Source organism: Bison bison, unplaced genomic scaffold, assembly GCF_000754665.1.
Source record: "Bison bison bison isolate TAMUID 2011002044 unplaced genomic scaffold, Bison_UMD1.0 scf7180017864301, whole genome shotgun sequence".
NCBI lineage: Eukaryota > Metazoa > Chordata > Mammalia > Artiodactyla > Bovidae > Bison > Bison bison.
This window is the reverse complement of record NW_011494873.1, coordinates 1242290-1265607: the sequence shown is the minus strand read 5'-3', so window position 1 is coordinate 1265607 and position 23318 is coordinate 1242290. Positions and strand designations below refer to the sequence as shown.

Below are 23318 nucleotides of genomic sequence, written 5' to 3'. Positions count from 1 at the left end.
CCCCACACACACACACACATGTGCGCAGACACCTCTTGCCCCCTCTAGCCTGCCCAGAAGACCTGGGCTGTCTGAGCACTAACCCGAGCAGCAGTCTCCGCGTGCAGCCTGACTGATGTGGGCGCTTCTCTTCTGTCTCTCTAGTTCTCTGTCTCCAGGGGAGACCCAGGGAAGCATAGTTAAAATGAACCCAGCCCCAAAGGGGTTAAAGCAGAAGAGTAGCTGCATTCTTGGGACTGCAGACCCCAGGGCAGGCTGTATTCTGGGGTAAACCTGTAGACCCATGGTTTCTATCTATTGCATTCACTAGAGAATGTGTCTCCTGCTCACAATGACCTGAGCCAAGAGCCTCCAGCAAGCCAGCGTCTGCTTTACTCGTTCACAGGAGAGTACCTCCTAGGAGCACAGTGCCGGGGGGTTAAGGAGCCGGTCAGGAGGTCACTGTCCAGAAGGGCAGCAGGGGAGGCCAGGCACCAGCCTGCTCAGCGGCCACTGAAAGGTGTTAGCGCTCAAGTGGCCGGGCTGGTTTGGGCTGTCTGTCTTGCTTGAGGCTGGGAGGAAGTCAGCTCTGCAGACTGACCTAGGTGAGAGGTAACAGAGGAGGAGAGGGCTGGCAGTAGTGAAGACCACCCTGAAGCTACAAAGAAATAAGACTTGGGGGCGGTCGGGGGGAACCCACAGAGGAGGAGAGCAAGACCTCAGACACCCTTCCTTCCTACCATCTTTTCTTTCTCACCTGCTGCTACCCATGGACCTGCTTCAGATCTGGCCTTGTCACCAGCTGGCTGCGGGATCTGAGGCAAGTCACCTGATAGCTGAGCCTGTGTCTTCTTGTCCATAAAAGGAGAGTGGTAATACCCACCTTCAGGGCGGTTATGTCGAGGTGGTTTATGAACAGTGGAGCCTGTGGTAGGCGTTCACGTGGGGCCACTTCCCTCCCAATCTTCTGAACCTTCATTCCACATCTTCCATCTCTTTTTTCCCCTCTTTCTCTGCTCTCACGCTTTCTCCACCCAGGGAGTGTGTAGCGAGGTTACCCTGGGGCCCTGCCATTTTGCTTTGTGACCCTCAGCCTGGGAGGGTGAATGGCCAGAGCGTGGTCAGAGAGCCAAAATGCAGTGACCCTTCACCCGGCTACCATGCCCTGCTCTGATTTTCCGCCTCAGAAATGCAGAAAGCATGGTTCTAACAAAGGGCTCTTGTGTTGCTTCTGAATGCCAGAGGCTGGGTGCAGTGGCCTGCTGGTAAATACTTCACAACCAGCCTTCTGATGGAAAGCCCAGCTTTGTAGCATTTGCCAATTTCCATGGTGTAAATACTCCCACTATGGCCAGTTTCAGTAAGGCACCACCCAGCAGAGATGGGAAGAGATGCACAGACTCAGCTCCATATGGGTGTATTTGGACACAGAATATAAACGGCTATTTTAGCGGTTTATGGAAACAATATAAGGGAAAATACTTCGAATCAGGACTTTCAGAAAACCAGGCCTGGTGGCAACAAGAGCCAGGCTGCCCTCCCACCACATTCAGCTTGCTGCTCTGAAAGTGCTGCCCCCTCTGTTTGGAGTGTCTGATGTCCCTTTACATTACCCATATCCTGTGATAGCTTTTCATTGATTTATCAGATATGTCTTAGTACTTAACCAGGGCTGCACAGCACTGCATCCTGTGGAAACAGCCTCCTTCGGGTCGCCTCTCCCCCACTGCCCCTGCCCTCGTTCAAAGCTACCATCCTGTCTTGTCCTGCAGATCTATAGCCTCCATCTGGTCTGCTGCTTTTTTTCTTGCTAGGCTCTAATCCAGTCTCCGTGTGGCAGCCAGAATTGTCTTTGGAAAGATGTAAATCTTGTCATTCCCTTCTTAAAGCCCTTCAATGGCTTTCTCCTTTAGGGTTTAAAAAAATCCAGACTCCTTGCCTTGGTCCAGCAGACCCTCCCTGCTCTGGCCCATGCCTGCAAAAGTGATCTCAGACAGGAATGCCCTCTCCTTGTTCCTGGACTTCAGCCACCCCATTCCAGTTCCTAGAAGGCTCCCGGCCTGTCCTGTCCGACAGTGCCTGCGTTGCTCTGTCCCCACTTCTTTATGCCTTCTTGTCTCAGAGGTCTTTGCTTTATGTCACCTCCCAGAGGGGTCCGCTGACCGCTCCATTTAATGTAACCTCCTTTTCCCGCTCATTCTTTGTCTGCCATCTTGGTTGTTTCCAGCAATGCATCAATCAAAAACTTGTTGTTGTTCAGTCGCTAAGTCATGTCCAACTCTCCGTGACCCCATGAACTGCAGCACGCCAGGCTTCCCTGTGCTTTGCTGTCTCCTGGAGTTTGCTCAAATTCATGTCCGTTGAGTTGGTGATGCTGTGTAATCATCTCATCCCCTGCCACCTCCTTCTCCTTTTGCCTTCAGTCTTTCCTGGCATTAGAGTCTTTTCCAATGAGTTGGCTCTCTGCATCAAGTGGACAAGTATCAGCTTCAGTATCAGCCCTTTCAATGAATATTCGGGGTTGATTTCCTTTCGGATGGATGGATGGCAACAGATGGATGTTTGGTTGGATGGATGATGAGTGGATGCTTAGTTGAGTGGATGTGATGGATGAATAATGGCAGATCTATAGATAAATAGATATGAATGAATGAACTTTCCCACTAGGCTGTCATCCTATTTGGGGCAAGTACCATATCTTAATGGACTCTGAATCCTCAGTGCCTGCATAAGGACGGGCACTTGGTAAATTGCAGTGGTTAAGGGAGCAAATGAGTGAAAGAATAAATGGATGAAGTGACCATTGAGACCAGTCCTGCCACAGCTTCTGTCTCTAATTGGAATATCCTCATGACCCACCTGCCCGCTATTCCCGGCTCCTGGTCCTTCACACATGGATTGTGTGATGACAATTTGTACCCCCAGGGGGCGACCTGACCTCAGTGGACCCCATGGTCTTGGAGCAGTATGTGGTGGTGGCAGACTACCAGAAGCAGGAGAGCTCGGAGATCAGCCTCAGCGTGGGGCAAGTGGTGGACATCATCGAGAAGAACGAGTCAGGTAGGAGGCCTGGACTCCCTCCCTTCCACCCTACACTGTCAGCCAGCCCCTGGGACAGGGAACACTGGGGAGTGCTGAAATGGCAGTAGCCAATCCAGGCTGGTCACTTTCCACAGACCCAGTTGATGACTGTCTAGAAATCTGACCTTGTTTGATCACAATGCTTGAGTACTCCACTTGGTCACAGCTCACCAGCATCCTTTGGGTCATATGTTATCAACTGTCCTGAGGTTCACATCTGATGGACATTCCTTCTGGTTTCAAAGCACCTGGAGACAGAGCCCCCCATTGCAGCCGAAATTTGCTCTGTTGGCTTGCCTTTGGCTACCATGGGAGTCCTCATGCAGGTTCTGTCAGCTGTGGGCTCTGGCGGGATGCACACCCTGCTTCAGCCCTCTTGCTGTCACAGGAACCTCTATTCACATACCATCAGACCTGAGAGATGTTGCAGATTCAGTTACAGACCACTGCCATAAAGCAAATCACGTGAATTTTTTTGGTTTCTCCGTGCAAATAAAAGCCCACAATACCGTGGGCTTCCCTGGTAGCTCAACTGGTAATGAATCCACCTGCAATGCAGGAAACCCTGGTTGGATTCCTGGGTTGGGAAGTTCCCCTGGAGAAGGGAAAGGTTACCCACTCCAGTATTCTTGGGCTTCCCTGTTGGCTAAGATGGTAAAGAATCTGCCTGCAATGCAGGAGACCTGGGTTCCATCCCTAGGTTGGAAAGATCCCCTGGAGGAGGGCATGGCAACTCACTCTAGTATTCTTGCCTAGAGAATCCCCATGGACAGAGGAGCATGGTGGGCGACAGTCCATGAGGTCGCAAAGAGTCGGACATGACTGAGCGACTCAGTGCAGCAGCACAGCATATAGTACTGTAATCTGTTAAGTGTGCAATAGCATTGTGTCAAAAAAACAACGTATGTACCTTAATTTTAAAAATACTCCCTTGCTGACCATCATCTGAGCCTCCAGTGAGTCATAATTTTTTTGCAGTACTAACATCAAAGATCACCAATCACAGGGTGGTCCAGTGGCTAAGATTCAAAAGTTTGAAATATTGGGAGAATTACCAAAATGTGACACAGAGACAGAAAGTGAGCAAATGCTGTAAGAAAAATGACACTGATAGAGTTGCTTGATGCAGGGTTGCCACAAACCTCCAATTTAAAAAAAAAATAAAACACATTATCTGTGAAATGCAATAAAGAGAAGCACCATAAAACATTTGTCTGGTTACTGGCCGGGACAGAGTGTGATGAGACGCTGAGGCACTTAGCCTGGGTTCCTACCTGAACTCCGCATTTCACAGCCATGCAGGTCGCTTCATCAAAAAGGGTGCTCCAAGGATTAAATGAGGCAATACATAGAGAGTGCCCAAGCCTGTGTTTGGCACACAGCAAGTGCTCAAAAATATGAATTTCCTTCCCTTTTGTCTTTTTTAGCCAGAATAGGGCATTGGCACCATTGAAGACAGATCAAGGAGCAGGGCATAAGTGGACCCTCTCCAGGAGAAAGAGGCATAAACCCACTGACTTTGTTGTGGCTAAAATGTGACGTGGGCTGGTATTAGTGGGCCAATCTCTGTGGTATCCCAGTGACTAGCTGCTGCTGCTAAGTTGCTTCAGTTGTGTCCAACTCTGTGCTACCCCATAGATGGCAGCCCACCAGGCTCCCCCGTCCCTGGGATTCTCCAGGCAAGAACACTGGAATGGGTTGCCATTTCCTTCTCCAATGCATGAAAGTGGAAAGTGAAAATGAAGTCGCTCAGTCGTGTCTGACTCTTCGCGACCCCATGGACTGCAGCCTACCAGGCTCCTCCGTCCATGGGATTTTCCAGGCAAGAGTACTGGAGTGGGGTGCCATCGCCTTCTCCGCAGTGACTAGCTAAGGTCCAACAAAAAGGGGAAAAATCATTTCCAGCAGTCTCTGGATTGTGTTCCCTTTAGTCAGGAGATGAGCATTTAGCCAACCAAAACTCCTTGATTACTCAATATAGCAGTTGTTATTCCTGCTTCACAGCTGAAGACGCTAAGACTCCAAGTGACTCGGTCACTCATCCAGAATCTCGTGACAGGTTGCCGAGCTGGAACTCCTAACCAGTTCCAGCTGGCCCCAAGGCCATGTGACGTTCTAATTCCTGGAAATGAGTATAGTCAGCTCATGGGTGTGACTGGGATACTCCATGGAGACAGAAGAAGGGAGCACCCCCCCCCACCCCGCTTTGCTTCAGCCCCTTGAGTGATGTTAGGAAGAACATGTTGCTGGGAGGAGAGGAGGAGCAGGGATGGGGTGGAGGACGAGCCTGGTGTGTCCAGAGGGCAGCAGGGGAAAGAGAGCAGATGCTCAAATCTTCAAGTGGTCCACAAAGTCAACAATTACTTTTAATTACGTTTTACTTACACGAGTAATATATGGATATGTTCCTCTTGAAACATTAATGATAAAGTTAAAATGTAATTTTCCCCACCAACTTCTTGCCTGGTCCTCTTTCCAGACAGGTTGCTCTTCTGTCAGTTTGGGGTGAATGCTTCTTGATAATTGTATACACAGGTGTATATAAGTGTGTGTATATGCGTGTGTACACGTGTGTGTACATATATGTATATGCACAGTGTACACATTTGTACGTGTGTGTGTGCATGCACACCTGCATATGCATGTGTACATGTATAACTATACACACACACGCATACAGGTCATATTTCATGCATATTTATAGATTTTTTAACCCCAGTGGTGTATCATTCTATGCATTTTGACCTGCAGCTTGCTTTTCCTTTTTTGTTTTTTGTTGTTGTTGTTAAATTTTTTTTATTTTTGGTGATGCCGAGTTCCCCAACCAGGGATCGAGCTTGCACCCCCTGTTGTGGAAGCACAGAGTCTTAACTACTGGTGTATGCTTAGTCACTCAGTCATAACTGTAGCCTGCCAGGCTCCTCTGTCCATGGGATCCTCCAGGCAAGAATACTGGAGTGAGTTGCCATTTCCTTCACTAGGGGATCTTCCCAACCCAGGAATCGAACCTGGGTCTCCTGCATTGCAGGCATATTGTTTACCGACTGAGCTGCGAGGGAAGCCCTCTTAACTACTGGACCCCTGGGGGAGTCCCAACGTGCTCTTTCTTAAGTCGACTTTTAGCTCTTATTCCCATAACATCTGCACCCTACTTGGAGAGATGGCATACCTCAAGTCTTCTCTTCCTCTAGTTTGAACAGCGTATCTATGTATACACTGTGACTATCTCTTTAAGTTAGAAACCCAGAAGGCTGGCATGGCAGTGGGCTTCGCAGGTGGCGCTAGTAAAAAGCCTGCCTGCCAGTGCAGGAGACATAGCAATATGGGTTCGATGACTGGGTCAGGAAGATCCCCTGGAGGCGGAAATGGCAGTCCACTCCAGTATTTTTACCTGGAGAATCCCATGGACAGAAGAGCCTGGTAAGCTATGGTCCAGGAGGTCTCACAGAGTTGGACATGACTGAAACGACTTAGCACGCACATACCCAGAACACTGCAGGACCATAAGATAGGCACATTTTAAATCTTAAGACACAGCAAACAACCTGCTTCCAAACTGTGGCCAAACCCATTTACTCTTCCTCCAGCAATGTGTGAGGCGTTAGTGCCAAGTTAAGAGCGGAGGCTTCGAAGCCAGACAGCCTGGGTGTGAATCTCGGCTCTCCCACTTTCTTTGTGACGTTGGTCAAGTCACTGCCCCTCTCTGAACCCTGCTTCCCCATCTGTAAAATGGGCTCATAATGGAACACATATTGCTATCGTGACAGTTTCTTTATCTGCCACACACATACCTACAAAGATGAGTCCTTAGGAAGACATATATGGCATATTTCCTGATTTTCCACAGGTTTATCAATGCCATTCATTCATATACACACATACATACACACCCACACTGCTCAGCCACCAAAACATGTATTAAGAGGTGCACCCAGTCAAGCAAAGCCGAAGGTGGCTTCTGCTTCAAGGAGCTTGAAAGCCAAGGCCTCCCTGTGAGACCAGGAAGCTAGTTCAGAGTCTGCCCCTTCTTGCTCTTCTCCTTTGGGGTCTCCAGAGCCTGGAGGTCTGTAATCCTGCAAAGCAGATCCTGTTTTTCCCATTCATGCTGTGCATGAGCTGTTTGGGCCCTGAGTTGATGCGCTATGACTGTTGTAATGAGATACCACAAACTTACAGACTTAACACAGATTTATCATCATATGGTTTGAGGGGTTAGAAGTCCAGAATGGGTCCCACTGGACGAAAAGGCACTGTCAGGGCTATGTTCCCTTCTGCAGGTTCTGGATAAGATCTGCTGCTTTGCCTTTTCCATTTTCTAGAGACCACCCACATCCCTTGGCTTGTGGTCCTTTCCTCCATCTTATGTCTAGCAGTTGCCCCCTTCTATGCCTTTCTTCCTTACCACATCTCCCTCGAACTGTTCTGCCTCACTTGAGATTACATTGGGCCCATCCAGATATGGAGAAGGCGATGGCACCCCACTCCAGTACTCTTTTGCCTGGAAAATCCCATGGACGGAGGAGCCTGGTGGACTGCAGTCCATGGGATCGCTAAGAGTCGGACACGACTGAGCGACTTCACTTTCACTTTTCACTTTCGTGCATTGGAGAAAGAAATGGCAACCCACTCTAGTGTTCTTGCCTGGAGAATCCCAGAGACCGTGGAGCCTGGTGGGCTGCCATCTATGGGGTCACAGAGTCGGATGTGACTGAAGCGACTTAGCAGCAACAGCAGCATCCCGATAAGCCAGGATCTTCCTGTTTGAGTTCAGCACATTAGCACCCTTAATCCTGTCTGCAACCTTAATTGTAACTGTTTGCCACCCGAGTCATTACTCTGCCTACCACAGGCCCCATGACAGCCCCTTCTCTAAACAGGGAGGGCCTGAGTCTGAGTGAACAGCCTCTCAAACTGTTACATCTGCAGCCAGGTTTACCTTGACATGAACAGAGGCAAAATCAGTGTCTCAGATGACTTACTAGGGCAGTGGTTTCCGTGTCAGAGAGCCCTGGGTACAAGTCTCAGCCCAGCCATAAGCTCTGTGAACTTGGACAAGTCTTGTCTCTTGTAGCCTCAGTTTCGTCTGCGCAATAGGGATAATAAACTACAAGTAAAATGGTAAGTGCTTTGCTCACCTTAGTGAAGGTAGCTACTTTCTTCACTCTCGTCCTTTAGAACAACCTTTCTCCACATCCCCACCCCTGACTCCCTTCCCCAGCCCTGTCCCAGGCTCAAGAGCAGGTTTCCTGTTAGCCTGTCTGTAGCAGTTAACAGTCGGTAAACACGGGTGTGCTTAGTCACTTCAGTCCTGTCCAACTGTTTACAACCCTATGGACTGTAGCTCACCAGGCTCAACTGTCCATAGGATTCTCCAGGCAAGAATACTGGAGTGGGTTGCCATGCCCACCCCCAGAGAATCTTCCCAATCCAGGGATCAAACCCACATCTCTTATGTCTCCTGAGTTGTTAGGTTCTTTACCACTAATACCACCTGGGAAGCCCTGCATGGGTATTTGTGTTCTCTAATAAAGTGGTGACTTTTTTAGCCTCACCCTGAGTGTTGACTCCTCTCACGGCTGAGTCTGTTATTATATTCTGACGCACAGGCCTCATACTTGACCCAACTACATTCAGTCTGCACTCTCACTTTCTCAGGTTGGTGGTTCGTCAGCACTGCTGAAGAGCAAGGCTGGGTCCCTGCAACCTGCCTGGAAGGGCAGGACGGTGTGCAAGATGAGTTCTCCCTGCAGCCTGAAGAAGGTAGGAGGGGCCAGGCCCCCGGGCCTGCTGTGCCGCCGGCCGTCACCCGCGGGCGCCTCCTCACCCAGTGCAGTCTCAGCAGCTTCCTGGCTCAGGCTCTGTAGCCTGTGGACAGGAAGCCAGGCCCTGTGGCTGGGACAGGGCAAGCCCGCCCGCTCTTGGTGGCCTTGGGGAGCCAGCCCAGGTGAGCCTGGCCAGAGCTGGGGCCCTGATGCCTCCGTGGGGCCTCAGCGGGCCCAGTTGGATTGCTGTCCACACCCCACTCATCCTCCCTTGAATTATTCTGATGGCCAAGGTGCTGGCGCTGCTTCTGGCTCGTTTACAAAACATCTGAAGCCATCTGTAAAGATCTCTGCTTTGTCTGCTTTCTGTGTCGGCTTAATGGCCCTGCCTGGGTGTCAGGATCAGAACTGACCCTCTCCACTCACTTCTGTTTCCCAGAGAATTTTCCCCACAGGTGTCCTAAAGAGTGGTTCCTGCTGCATCAGAAATCCTAACCCAGCCACCTCCCCTCCCCTCACCCACCAAGAATTCCTAAATCGAGACTATGAACTCACTTTAAATACTAAACAAAGGGGTTCTGGAGTCAGGCCTGAATTTGACTCTCACCACTGAATTTGAATTTGTACCACTAACTGGCTGAGTGATCTTGGACCAGCAACTTAACCTTTCTATGCCTCAGCCACCTCCTCTAAAAATGGAAATGATGGTATCGACATCATGGGATTCTTTTAAGTTAAATGAGATCCCACATGCAAAGCAGTTGGCAAGAACCTAAAATAATAAATAACTAGGAATGGTTTTTACCACCGTTTTATCAGAGCTGTGGCTTACCTAGGGTTGAATATTTGCTGCTTCTAGTTGACTCTTTTTACAAAGCACAGAGCTTCTTATGTATGTATTTAACATAAGAGAGAGTGAGGAAAAGGGGTTTCTATGCTCAAAGGTTAGCAAAAAAGCACACACGTGGTTTTACATCTAGTTTTATTACAGCCAGCACCAGCAGAGTAAAATGCATTTTGTTTTGCTCTGTGTTTGCAGGGCCACCAGGCTCTAGGGGCGGGGCTAATGAAGAAAAAGTACAAAAACCAACTCAGCTTAAAGATAGTGGTGTGCTGCCTGGAAACTATAGCTCTCTTAGACAGTTAATGATGCCCACCATGGGGCGTGTCTCTGTAAAGGACTGATTATTATCCCCATTTTACAGATGGGAAAACAGTCTCAGAAAGGTAGAAACACTGGCTCGGGATCACACAGCTAGAAGATGGGAGAGGGACCACATTTTCCTAAGGGTCTGTACATTTTTTCCCTCTGCCGTGAGGATTTCTCTTAGGGCCTCTTCATAATCATGCTGGGAATAGCACTGTGTCTCCTGGGTGGCTCTTCACTCAAGTTCAAGGCTAATACTGAGGAATTTGGTCCTTCTGAGACAGCTAGGGCTTGGCAGAGACAGAATTAATTGCTCCTAAGTGGGAGCACGTGCTTGGTGCTGCCTTTGCCTCAAGACCCTGGAAGTGCTTTCTTCTCACCTCTTCCTTCTGCCCTTCACCTCCACATGCTGCCCGACCAGTCTCTTGGAGGTACTGGTCTCTGCCCCAGCCCACGGGTCGCCGCCGGACACTGGGGGACTTGTATGCCATCAGCTGGCGTCAAGGTGCCTACCTTGGAGTTTTCCTCCCCATTCGGTGTCCAGAACCGGATCCTGCATCTGCATGCATCCCCCTGCTCCAGGACTGCCTGTGCCTGTTGCATGTGAAAAACGGTGATCTGGTCTGTACCATGTGTGTGTCGGCATGTATGTTTGGGAGGAGGGAGCCTGGGGTGTTTCTCGACCTGGGGCCCTAAAATTTCCCAGGTTAGAAAATGATACCTAGAGGTGTAGGTGCTAAAATTAATGAACAAAATAAAAACCCTTTTCCTAAGGTTGTGTTATGTTGCAGAGACAAAACTATCAAAGCCAACTGTATTTTATATCGAATCAAAAGCAAAATATTTAAAAAATAAAGCAAAAATATAAAAGCAAGAAAAGTTAAATGTAAAAAACAAGTCAAATTTATTGCAAGAAGGATAAAGATCATTTTATTCTAAAATAAAATAAAGTAAAAATAAATGATTCCCAGAGGCCTCTATAATGTTGATCCAGTGATCTGTTCCCTGTATCTGGCACATCTGAGTGACAAGAGTAAAGAAACCCATGTCACACCAGCTTAAGCAAAAGGGAAGCGTGTTGACTCAGGTCGCTGAAAACTCTAGGTAGAGGCAGCTTCAAGCATGGCTGGATTCGGAAGCTTGAAAACATCTGTCGACTGAAGAAAAATGCACAACCTAACAGCTATGAGTTAAGTTTTATTCAGGCACCTTACTGAGGACTGTAGCCTGGGAGACAGCCTCTCAGATAGATCTGAGGCACCGCCCCCAAAGAGGTAAGGGAGGAGCCAGGATATATAGGGGAGTTTTGTCTGAAAAAAACAAAACACGTAGTCTAACATTGAAAGATTACTGCTAATCACAGAAGGCAAACATCTTAAGTTAATGGTTTTCGTGCTTTTCTGTGAGTGGAAAGATGCAAGAGTCTGGACTCATTGAAATTACTCCTTTGATATGTACCTTATCTATCTTGGGCCAGTACCCAGAGCAAAGAATGCTTCCTGTTTTTATACATCTGAATTACCCTCAGGGTGCACTCTTGGGGGTGGCTGCAGTGGCTGATGGCTTGATGGTGGGCATCATTCTTTGTTTACTGGCTTGGCAGGTAACATTTCCTTTCCACCTGCCCTTGGCACCTGAGACTCACGCTTGCCACCCTCAGCTCCATTCTCTGCCCTGCTGGAACCATTCTCTCATGGTGATGGTAGTTACAGGCACTCTTTGGGGACACCCACCAAAGAACATGCTTCTCCTTCAACACAGTCCCAGGATTTGATTCCAGCTGAGCCAGCTGGGTCATGTACCATCCCTAAACCAATCACAGTGGCCAGTCACTTTGGACCCTCCCTTTAGGTGCTGGCGAGGGCAGCCTCACCCAAACATGTGGCTGGAGGTCGGCGGTGCCACCAGGGGAAGGGCAGATGGATGGTAAGCAGGTGGTGTCACCACCATGCAGTCCACAAGGTCTCCCGCCTTCAGCTTTGTTAGGGATCACTGGACTTTCGATGGAGTCCAGAAAGGCCTCTGGGTGCTAGAGAACCCCCAGGAGTTTGGAGCCCGTAGTAATGACCCTATTTATTCTGGGGCCCAGGCAGTGCCCTTCTCACCTAGCCAGACAGAACTTCTCTGCCTCCACGGGGTTGGATTCCCCGCAGCAGCCCTCACAGCCTGCATCCGTGAGTGAGGAGAACCGCTGACTCTGCTGTACACAGGATGTGTGGCGTTTGAGTCAGCTCAGCCCTGCCGCGCAGGTCAGGGGGCTAGATCAATAAATAAATAAACGCCCTGTGTGTTTTCCGCCTCCCTCTGCACCAGCTGGGCAGGCCACAGGCAGCCCGTGGTGTTTTCCCCGACACACTCACCATCAGCATCGGTGCACAGCTGGCTCGGTGACTCCCTGGGGTCTGGAATGTAACTGAAACAGGAAGGCCCTCTTCCCCTGCTCACTGTCTCCCCTGGGACTCTCATCTGTTATCTGTTTCAGCAGTCACTGCCCGCAGTGCCGGGGGTGGGAGCTGTGCCCTTGCTCTGGGGAGGGCCCCATCTGAGGAGGACAGTGAACAGCCTTCCAGCAGGGCCTGCAGGGCAGTGGGAGTGACCCTGCTGGAGGCAATTCTCTTGGCTCTGGGGGTAAGGGAGCCGGGATCCACCGAGACAGGGATGGAAAGCACCCCGGTGACATTAATAAAAACAGAAGCAGGCAATCTTTTCATGATACATATCTCAAACCGTTATGTTGTACACACGAAACTAACACAGTGTTAGGTGTCAATTATATCTCAATTAAAAAATAATTTTTTAATAAAACTTAAGCTTCAGGCTGGAGAAGGCACTGGCGACCCACTCCAGTACTCTTGCCTGGAAACTCCCATGGATGGAGGAGCCTGGTAGGCTGCAGTCCATGGGGTTGCTATGAGTCAGACACGACCGAGCGACTTCACTTTCACTTCTCACTTTCATGCATTGGAGAAGGCAATGGCAACCCACTCCAGTGTTCTTGCCTGGAGAATCCCAGGGACCTGGGAGCCTGGTGGGCTGCCATCTATGGGGTCACACAGAGTCGGACACGACTGACGTGACTTAGCAGCAAGCTGCAGGCATGGTTGGATCCAGGGACTTGAAAATAAATGAAAAGTGGAAATCAGCTACCAGCTAGGTAATGAAAAATGGCTATCTCCTCCGTGATACTGATTCAACCCCAAACCATATGCTGCCAAGTCCAGCTTGTTCCTGACCCCTCCACCAACAAGGACTGCAGAGGAGCTACCACAAGGGTTTAACACCGGTCCTCTACCCCAGCATGAGCAAGGTGACTCCCACCAGGCCTTCAGGACTTATTCATTTACTAAACCTTGGCTATTTTACTGAATAGTTCCGAAATATTCCCAGTGCTAGAGATAGAGGAATGAACAAGACAGACTCAAATCCTGCCTTTCTGGAACTCTTTATTCTATCTGGGGAAAGAGAGATGAAGCATAATAGATAAATAAATAATCTGGTATGTTAGAAGGTTGTTCCTGTTAAGTAGGGTGAGGGTGCCCTGGATCTGGGTATTACATAAGGCACGTTCAAGGAAGGTGACCTTGAGGCACAGATTGGAGGAAGGTGAGTGCGATGTGTGATGCTGAGGGATTTCTGAGGACCTGCCCTTTGTCCTGTGTCTTGTTGCTGCTTGACCAGGGTCATCCAGGGCTAAGTGAGGGTCACTGGGGCATGGTGGGGGACTGGGGGAAGGATGGTGCACAGAAGCCTCTGGAAGAAAGCCTTCCCTGCAAGGGCATCTCAGGATCACAGCCTTGGCCATCAACATTCCAAGCTTACAGCATCCTTGACTTACCCCAGCATACCTTTGTCCCCACAGAAGAGAAGTACACAGTCATCTACCCCTACACAGCCCGTGACCAAGATGAAATGAACCTGGAGAGAGGAGCCGTGGTGGAGGTCATCCAGAAAAACCTGGAAGGCTGGTGGAAGATCAGGTACCCTCTGCAGCTGGGTGGGTTTCAGGCCACGTGGACTCCAGCTGCACAGGTGTCTGTAAACGATTGCAGAGGAGATGAGGCTTCAGCCTGAGCCATAGAAGGACACTTCTCTGTGCTATTTGGTGTCCTTCCATACCCATATCCTTCTCTAAAAAGCCATAGTAAGCAAAATTGTCTCTGAACACACTGAACCACAGATAGCAATAACCCCATTGAGCAAGACTGGTCTTCACCTCCAGGTGTGTCTCGTAATGAGTAACTGGAGGCTGAAGCTGCCGTGTGGGAGTGATTTCCTACTCCAGCCCCACTCTGAGAGCAACAGGGTGGGTAACACCGCATGGACTGTAGCCCGTCCTAAAGCTCATCATTTGCCGTCATCTCTGCGAGTCTGGTGGAGACCGGCATTTCCAACACTTTGTTACAGTTCTTTCATCTATGTGATGGAATCAAAAGCTCATCGGTAGGTAAGGTGGCCAGTTCATCCTGCTGTGCTTGGGACTTTCCTAGTTTTAGTAATAAGTGTCCTGGGAACTCCCTCCTTGGTTACTCTGGTGGGCAGGCGGCAACCTCAGGAGTTTTAGGCAAGAGAGGAAGTCTGGGGGCCCTACCCCCCGGTGTCTGTGCCTTGGTGTGAGGCAAGACACTGGGGCCAGTCACTGGGGCTGAGTGTGTGATGCTTCATTCATTGAGCCAACCTACACCAGAATCTATTCTGGGCCAAGCTGTATTGTGAAAACTGGGACTCAACAGTGAGAAAGACACAATAGTTTACACCCTCAGGTGTGGAAGACAGACTCGGACACACATACAGGGCAGGGCAGTGAGTGAGTGCAGGAGGAATGCATAGGGGACTTTGGAGCCCAGAAGACAGCTCCTCAGCCTGCAAAGAAGGCTTCCTTAGAGTCAGGACCTCAGAACTGAGGTATGAAGGCGTATTTAGGACAGTGATGGGCTTCCCTGGTGGTTCAGACGGTGAAGAATCTGCCTGCAATGTAGGAGACCCAGATTCTATCCCTGGATGGAGAAGAAGGGAATGCCTACCCACTGCAGTATTCTTGCTGGGAGAATCCCATGGACAGAGGAGCCTGGTGGGCTACAGTCCATGGGGTTGCAAAGAGCTGGACACACTGAGCCACTAACACTTCAGCATACGCTTACAATGACAGTGGCGGCTCACATGTCTTGAGTGTGTTTTATCTTGTGATATAACAAATTATCCCCAAACCGAGTGGCTGTGGAATGCAGGTGGCTTGACTGGGCTCAGGCTCCCTCACGAGGCGGCAGCGGGATGCTGCCGTGGTCATCAGAAGCTCTGAGCGAAGCTGGAAAGTGACGGAGCCAGGATGTGAACCTGTACCTTTCCGACCCCAGAGCCCACTCAGCAGTGCCTCCAGATGATGAACTGTCTCATGGTGATGCCTGCATTGTGTGGCGCCCAGCATTTTCCAGCTGGCACGAGATTTAGTCCTTCTCAAAGGGTGTTTTAAGGTTGATAGACACCAAAATCTGCAGATTTCTGTCTCCTTATAAGTTTGCTTCTAGTTAAAAAGGACCCTTTTTATTGAAACACAGTGCTGTTTAGCACTTAAAGTGATTCTTGACGAGAGATGGCCCTGCTCTGTGCAATCTCCAGTCCATTAGGCTTATTCCCCAAAGGTCTGGGCACCTGTTTTGTGGTTCAGACTAGTGGTCTGCTGGCAAATGTTTCACAGCCAGTCCCAGAAGGAAAAAGTGCTCTTGAGTTGTGGTGTTTGCCAGTTTCCATGGTGTACGTCATCCCTCCGGGGTAGATTTTGGGCTTCCACTGTGATTGTGCTAAACGTGGAGCTGGGAAGGGACATGAACAGTTGGTTCTCACGAGCTACCTCCTGCACACCTGTGGTCCCCAATCAGCCCCTCCGGTAATGCTGTTCAACCACACTCCATCATGCAGAGAATTAAATGATTGTTACACTTGTTCAATTCCCTTTGGAATTCAGTGAGCTGGGCTCTTAGGGTGTCAGTCATTCTGGAGTTCAGTGACCCTTGGTTACCCTAGAACCAGCCCCCGACCTGCTCCAGTCCCATCTGAACACGTTTTAATCTGCTTGTGACCGGAGCCCCACCCCGCCTATACCAGGCTTTGTACCAGCAGCTGGGGCTGCTGGGAAGAGGCTGCAGAGCAGAGGTGAACAGCACAGACAGGTGCCAGCTGACTAGGGCTGAACCCACTCCTGCCACCCACCCCCACCAGATTGGATGGATGAAATGCATCAATGGCTATAAAGTGCTTGAAACAGGACTGACACGGCGTGGTGTGCTTCAGTGGCGGTTCCCATCGCTGTTGTCACTGCAGTGGTGACTGTGGGATGTGTGAGGACTGAGCAGAGCTCCGTGGCCGCTCACTCCTGCCAGTTCTGTCGACAGTTTGTCCACTGTCCCCTTTTTCTTCATTCAGCTCACGGGCAGTGAGGCCCACGCAGAGATGAATCGCCTGTGATCTCCACCCCCAGGACCTCACATTCTAAGTGGGGAAACAAGACCATCACTGCCAAGTGTCACTGTGCATTTTAGATGGGATGCTATTGTGTGGGCAAGACCACCGGGGCACTGTGGAAGGAGGCTCAGGAAAGCCTTGAGAGGGCACCTTAAGCAGAGCTGGGATGATAGAGAGGAGGATGATAGAGAATGGGCTTTCCAGGCAGAGGGTCTCCCAGAGCAGGAGCTTGGGGCAAGAGGGTGAGAGATAGTGGAGCATTTGCAAGACTGCAGGCTACATGGGGTGGGTGGGATGTGGAGGTTGCTGTGAGAGCCAAGGCCATGAAGGCAAGGAGAGGCCAGACTGGGGAGGCCTTGAATGCCCAGCTGGGGGCTTAGGCTTCAGCAGGAGGCAGCAAGCAGTGTGCCAGCCTCTGGCCCTGGGCAATGATGGTCCATTGTTCCTACCATCTGGGGCCAGAAGGGAGATTCATTGTAGGAGCTCGGCTTCTTCCCATGGGCCTGGCAGAGCAAGCTGGACGACATCTTTCCCCTCCTCCCAGGTACCAGGGCAAAGAGGGCTGGGCCCCAGCCTCCTACCTGAGGAAGAGCAGCGGGGAACCCTTACCCCCAAAGCTGGCCCCTGGCTCACCTGCCCACGTGGGCGTCCTGGAGCTCGACGGCGTCTCCCGGCAGCAGAACTCGGTGGGCCGGGAGAAGGAGCTGCTTAACAACCAGAGGGATGGCCGGTTGGAGGGCCGCCCTGTGCCCGACGGTGACATCAGGCAGAGTAAGTGGCACCCACCTGGCTCCCAGAGTCACGGCAGGCTCTGTGTCCAGAGCTGCTCACAGGCTGTCGCTATCCCTCACCCTCACAGCAGCCCTGTGGCCCTCCATCCTGTAGATAAGAAAATGGGCTCACAGCCCCAGGTCACTTGTTTCCAGATCATCCCACCAGCAAGTTACAGAACCTGAGTGGAGAAATGTGGCTCTCCTACTCAAGCTGTGGTTTTTCCACTGTCTCATGATAATCACCAGACCTCCTGTTTCTCAAGCCCCTACCGTGTGCCAGGAATGTTATAATCAGTCTTACTAATCCTTCATAACAAACTTTGTAGGACTCACTGCTTTTGTTTTACAGGTTAGGAAGCAGGGACATGAAGTGGTTTGTCCAAAACCACCCAGATAGTGAACAGTGGGACTTGAACCCACAGCCTTCTGACTCAAGGGCCAGTGTTCTGTCTGCAGGGCCTCATTTCTGAGCCTGGGGAAGAAAAAATGGACCCTTGTGTTGGGTTTACTCCAAAGATAGTTCTTTACTTAGCTTACTTTTCAGAACTCTGTTGTATATATTTTACGACTGAATGTTCCCAGCACACCTGAGAGTAGATTGGCCACATCCCATTGGCCAGACTTAGAGGATGAGATGGTTGGATGGCATCACTTACTCGATGGACATGAGTTTGAGCAAGCTACAGGAGTTGGTGATGGACAGGGAAGCCTCGTGTGCTGCAGTCCATGGGGTCACAAAGAGTCAGACACCACTGAGCAACCGAACTGAATGAATTGAGTCCCGTGCCATTAGCTAGCTGCAAGGGAGTCTGGGAAATGTCATCTTTATGTAGGCAGTCAAGTGTCTGGCTAAAATTCTGTTGCTATTTATTCTAATAAGAGACAGAGGAAATGGGTATTTAAGAGTTTAGCAGTCTTCCCCACACCCCAACTGACAAACCACCCCTCTGTGTAGACTCAAACTAAATCAGCTCTGGCAGCATGTGGGGTGCCTTCCTCAATAGTCTGCCTTTAGCCAGGAGCATTGGCCCACTGCAGAGTCATCCTCTTCCTGACCCAGAGCAGGAGCAGCCCAATTTCAGAGTAAAAACCCCTGAAGTCATCAATCCAGGTTTGTTTGGCTCTGTTTATGCATTATTTAATTTGGGTTTGCTCCAGAGCAAACAAAGACAGGGGCAGTAACATTAATGCGTCCCTGCCACGTGCCAAGAGGCGAGCCTGTACTGCTGACTTTCATCTCCACCAGTACCTCCAGGAGGCAGGCATTATCCCCACTCCTCAGAAGAGGGCTGCATGGTTCAAAGTCACATAACTTGTTGCCTCCCACCTCACATTACACTTGTTGCCTTTCCTGGAAGGCTTTCCGTCGCTCCAGGACTCAGAAGCATCCCATTGCTAATAGAGAGTCCTGGACCCAATATGCGTGGCCCCGCCCCCATCAGGCTTCTCCCACAGGAAGGGTCACAGCCGCTCCCTGACGCTTGTACAAAACATGATACCTCATCTCCTGCAGGAGAGGTTGGATCTGTCATTGTGTCCACCTCAGGGATTATGTTCATCGTTTGTGAAACAAGATCTTGTCTCTTTATAGGATCACCCAAGATGAGGCAGAGACCCCCTCCTCGCCGGGATATGACCATAGTAAGTGGACCCTTGCAACTGGGGAGCCAGCCCCCAACCTAAGACTGGACCCCAACACTCACCTCGCCCTTTCCAAGGATGGGTTCTTTTACACAGCAGCCTTGTGAAGCTAATCCCATTGACAGGTGGAAGAACTCGGGTCCAGGGAGATCGCACAGTTGGCCTATGGCTTTGTGACAGTTAGGCCTGGGTGTGTGCTCTCTGCCTCCTGAGCGCACTCTGCTTTGTCGTAAATGAGTCTTCTCCAATAAGGTGACTTAAGACTGAAACAGAATGAGGGACACATTTCTCTTTTGGTGCCATTCTGGCATTTTACTCTCATATTCCATTTTTAATTCTTAGGTACCTCTTTAAGCAGTACCGTGAAAAACCGGCCTCTCGTTTTTAGTGTCTGCCATCTACGGAGCACCTACTGGGTGCTAGGCAGTGTGCTCATGTTTCACTACGTGAAGTCATCGAATGCTCAGGGTGACCCCACCAGGTAGATCCTGTTATTATCCCCATTTTACAGGAGATGGAACTGAGGCTCTCAGGAGGGGATGGGCTTTGCCCAAAGTCACACCAGTGTGTCTGACTTGGAAACCTGTGTTCATTTCACAACCCTCGCTATTTCTTAGGTTCAGAGAGTATTGTCTTGCACCTGATTTTCATGACTGTGGGCAAATGTCCCAGGTTTTTTCTTATCACCCTAAAGCTGAAGGGTTTATCTAGAAGATTGATAGTCATTGATCCCCTTTGTTTTGTCCCTTAGAATCCAAATGGGCCCACCAGCACCCCTTTAAGGGTGATTGTGTGCCCCTGTCCCTTAGCCCCTCATTCAGCACTGGGGAATGGAGTTATATTGGATTTAACACTGTGTTTAATTGTACCAGCCTCGAGGTCTCAACCTGCCCAAGCCTCCCATCCCACCTCAAGTGGAGGAAGAGTATTACACCATTGCCGAATTCCAGACGACCATCCCTGATGGCATCAGCTTCCAGGCGGGCCTCAAGGTTGAAGTGAGTAGACCTGGTGTTCTTTTGCCTACTTGTGATTCTTTTTCTTTCTCAATTATTTTTTTTTTGGAGTATAGTTGACTTGCAATGTTGTGTTAATTTCTGTGGTACCAAAAAGTGATTTGGGTTTATTGGGTTGGCCAAAAAGTTTGTTCAGGTTTTTGATAACATCTTACAGAAAAACCTGAACAAACTTTTTAACCAACCCAAAACTTACATATATTTTCTTACCATATGGTTTATCACAGGATATTGAATATAGTTCCCTGTGCTATCCAGCAGAGCCCTGTTGTTTATCCATACTGTATGTAGTACTTTGTATCTGCTGACCCCAAACTCCCAATTCATCCTTCCTTCTACTCGCCCTTCCCCTTAGCAACCACAAGTCGGTTCTCTATGTCTGTGAGTCTATTTCTATTTCGTAGATGAGTTTATTTATGTCATATTTTAGATTCCACGCATAAGTGATATCATACCGTATTTGTTTTTCTCTTTCTGACTTACTTCACTTAGTGCAATAATTCTGTGCCATCCATGCTGCTGCAGTTGGCATTCATTATTTATGAGTGAGTGGTGCTCCATTGCATCTCTATATGCACACACTGTATCTTTATCATCTGTCACTCATGTGTCAGTGAGAGGCACTCCATTGTGTCTCTGTGTGTGCGCACACTGTATCTTTTTCATCTGTCACTCATCTGTCAGTGAGTGGCACTCCATTGTATCTCTGTGTGTGCACACACTGTATCTTTATCATCTGTCAGTGAGAGGCACTCCATTGTATCTCTGTGTGTGCACACACTGTATCTATATCATCTGTCATTCATCTGTCAGTGAGAGGCACTCCATTGTATCTCTGTGCGTGCACACACTGTATCTTTTTCATCTGGCTCTCATCTGTCAGTGAGAGGCACTCCATTGTATCTCTGTGTGTGCACACACTGTATCTTTATCATCTGTCAGTCATCTGTCAGTGAGTGGCACTCCATTGTATCTCTGTGTGTGCACACACTGTATCTTTATGATCTGTCAGTGAGAGGCACTCCATTGTATCTCTGTGTGTGCACACACTGTATCATCTGTCAGTGAGTGGTACTCCATTGTATCTCTGTGTGCACACACTGTATCTTTATCATCTGTCATTCATCTGTCAGTGGTACTCCATTGTATCTCCATATGGGCACACTGTATCTTTATCATCTGTCACTCATCTGTCAGTGAGTGGCACTCCATTGTGTCTCTGTGTGTGCACACACTGTATCTTTATCATCTGGCACTCATCTGTCAGTGAGTGGTACTCCATTGTATCTCTGTGTGCACACACTGTATCTTTATCATCTGTCAATCATCTGTCAGTGAGTGGTACTCCATTGTATCTCTGTGTGTGCCACACTGTATCTTTATCATCTGGCACTCATCTGTCAGTGAGTGGCACTCCATTGTATCTCTGTGCGCACACTGTATCTTTATCATCTGTCACTCATCTGTCAGTGAGTGGCACTCCATTGTATCTCTGTGTGCACACACTGTATCTTTATCATCTGTCATTCATCTGTCAGTGAGTGGTACTCCATTGTATCTCTGTGTGCACACACTGTATCTTTATCATCTGTCACTCATCCGTCAGTGAGTGGCACTCCATTGTATCTCTGTGTGCGCACACTGTATCTTTATCATCTGTCAGTGGACCTGTAGGTTGTCTCTACCCGTTGGCTGTTCATAGTGCTGCAGTGAACACTGAGGTGCTTATCTGTTTGAGTTAGAGGTCTCCCTGGATATGTACCCAGAAGCGGGATTGCTAAATCATTTGGCAGGTCTACTGGTTTTGTGAGGAATTTCCTTACTGTTTTCTTATGGCTGCACCAATCTATATTCCCACCAACAGTGTGGGAGGGTTCCCTTTTCTCCACAGCCTCTCCAGCATTTGTTATTGTAGATTTGTAGATTTTTTTTAATGATGGCTATTCTGACCCATGTGAAGTGATATTTCATTTTCGTTTTGATTTGCATTTCTCTAATAATTAGTGATAGTGTGCACCTTTTCATGTGCCTATTGGCCATCTCTGTGTCTTCTTTGGAGAAATGTCTGTTTAGGTCTTCTGCCCATTTTTCAGTTAGCCTGTTTGCTTTTTGTTGTTGAGTTGAATGAGCTGTTTATTTATTTTAGGAATTGAGCCTTGTCAGTTGCATCATATATAAATATTTTTTCCCAGTCTGTGGGCTTTTCCTTTAGTTCACGGTTTCCTTTGCTGTATACAAGCTTGTTCTACTTGGGATTCTTGGTATAGCCACCATCTTCTACTTCTGCATTTTTTAAATTTTGGTAACAGCTTTATTGAGATATAATTCACATACCATACAAGTCAGTGATTTAAGGTATAAAATTCAGTGGTTTTTTTAGTATAGTTAGAAAGTTGTGCAACCATCACCATAATCAATGTGAGAGCAGTTCATCACCCACATAAGAAGCCCTGTGCACATTAGCAGTCCCTCTCCATTTCTCCTCATTCCCTCTCAGTGCCCTTGCCCCAGCCTCAGGCAACCACTTCTCTGTTTTCTGTGTCCAGAGACTTATCAATTTTGGACTTTTCATATGCGTGGAATCATATACTGTGCGGCCTTTGTGACTGACCTGTATTCTGTTTTGATCACCTCCTTCCCTACTTGCCTCTTCTCTCTTTTATTTTTTCTCCTCTCCCATTTCTCTTCTCTTTCTCATGGGGTTAGAGCTTGAACGGAAGTCCATAAGTAACGGAGAAGCAGTTAGGTGCCAGCCACAGCACTCAGCACCTCGCAGGCTGTGTCTCCCTTAATCATATTATCATTTATTCTTATGAGGCAGGAATGGTTCAATCCCTGTTTTTCAGATGAGGAAGTTGTGGCTCAGAAAAAAGGTGCTATTCAAAGTCACACAGCCAAAAGGTGACAGAGTCAGGATTTGAACCCTTGTCTGTCTCCGGATTAGAACCAGACGTATTGACAGCCTGCTGGTTATCTGCCCAGTATTTGAGGATCTCAGGAGGATGGAGACCGTATCTGTTTTTTTACTTCTGTAACCCCAGAGCTAGCACAGTGCCTGGCACATGGTGGATTTGCAATAAATGTTGTTAAATCAATGAAAATCCATCTCCCCGCTAGCCTCCTGCTAATACCCAGAAAACCAGGGAATGTTTTCCTCTTCATTCTCGCCTCTAACCCTGTCTGGTCCGCAGTAGGTACTCAGAGAGCCATTCCTTTGTGAACGCACATTGGAATGAATGACAGGTACAGAGAGTGAACAGATGATTATGAGCCAGTACATGAGTGTGGTGTGTGTCCTAAGCGTCTTTTTTTTGGCCATGCTGGGGCTTCCCTATGCCACGTGGGCTTCTCTAGTTGCCATGTGTGGGCTTAGTTGCCCCACAGCATATGAGATCTTAGTTCCCCAACCAGAGACAGAACCCATGTCCCCTGCCTTGGAAAGCTGATCTTTTTTTTTTTTTTT

At 48.9% G+C, this 23318-nt stretch overlaps 1 protein-coding gene across 1 annotated transcript in view; it reads left to right on the top strand.

The window, feature by feature from the left end:
- The window catches only part of SH3PXD2B (SH3 and PX domains 2B), a 92591-nt gene that overhangs the window by 52946 nt on the left and 16327 nt on the right, over window positions 1–23318 (top strand). The window contains exons 7-12 of the mRNA XM_010851292.1: window positions 2905–3039; window positions 8716–8820; window positions 13829–13946; window positions 16970–17196; window positions 18790–18839; window positions 19712–19837. Coding sequence (XP_010849594.1) covers window positions 2905–3039; window positions 8716–8820; window positions 13829–13946; window positions 16970–17196; window positions 18790–18839; window positions 19712–19837 — 761 coding nt within the window. The remainder of the gene's footprint in view (window positions 1–2904; window positions 3040–8715; window positions 8821–13828; window positions 13947–16969; window positions 17197–18789; window positions 18840–19711; window positions 19838–23318) is intronic.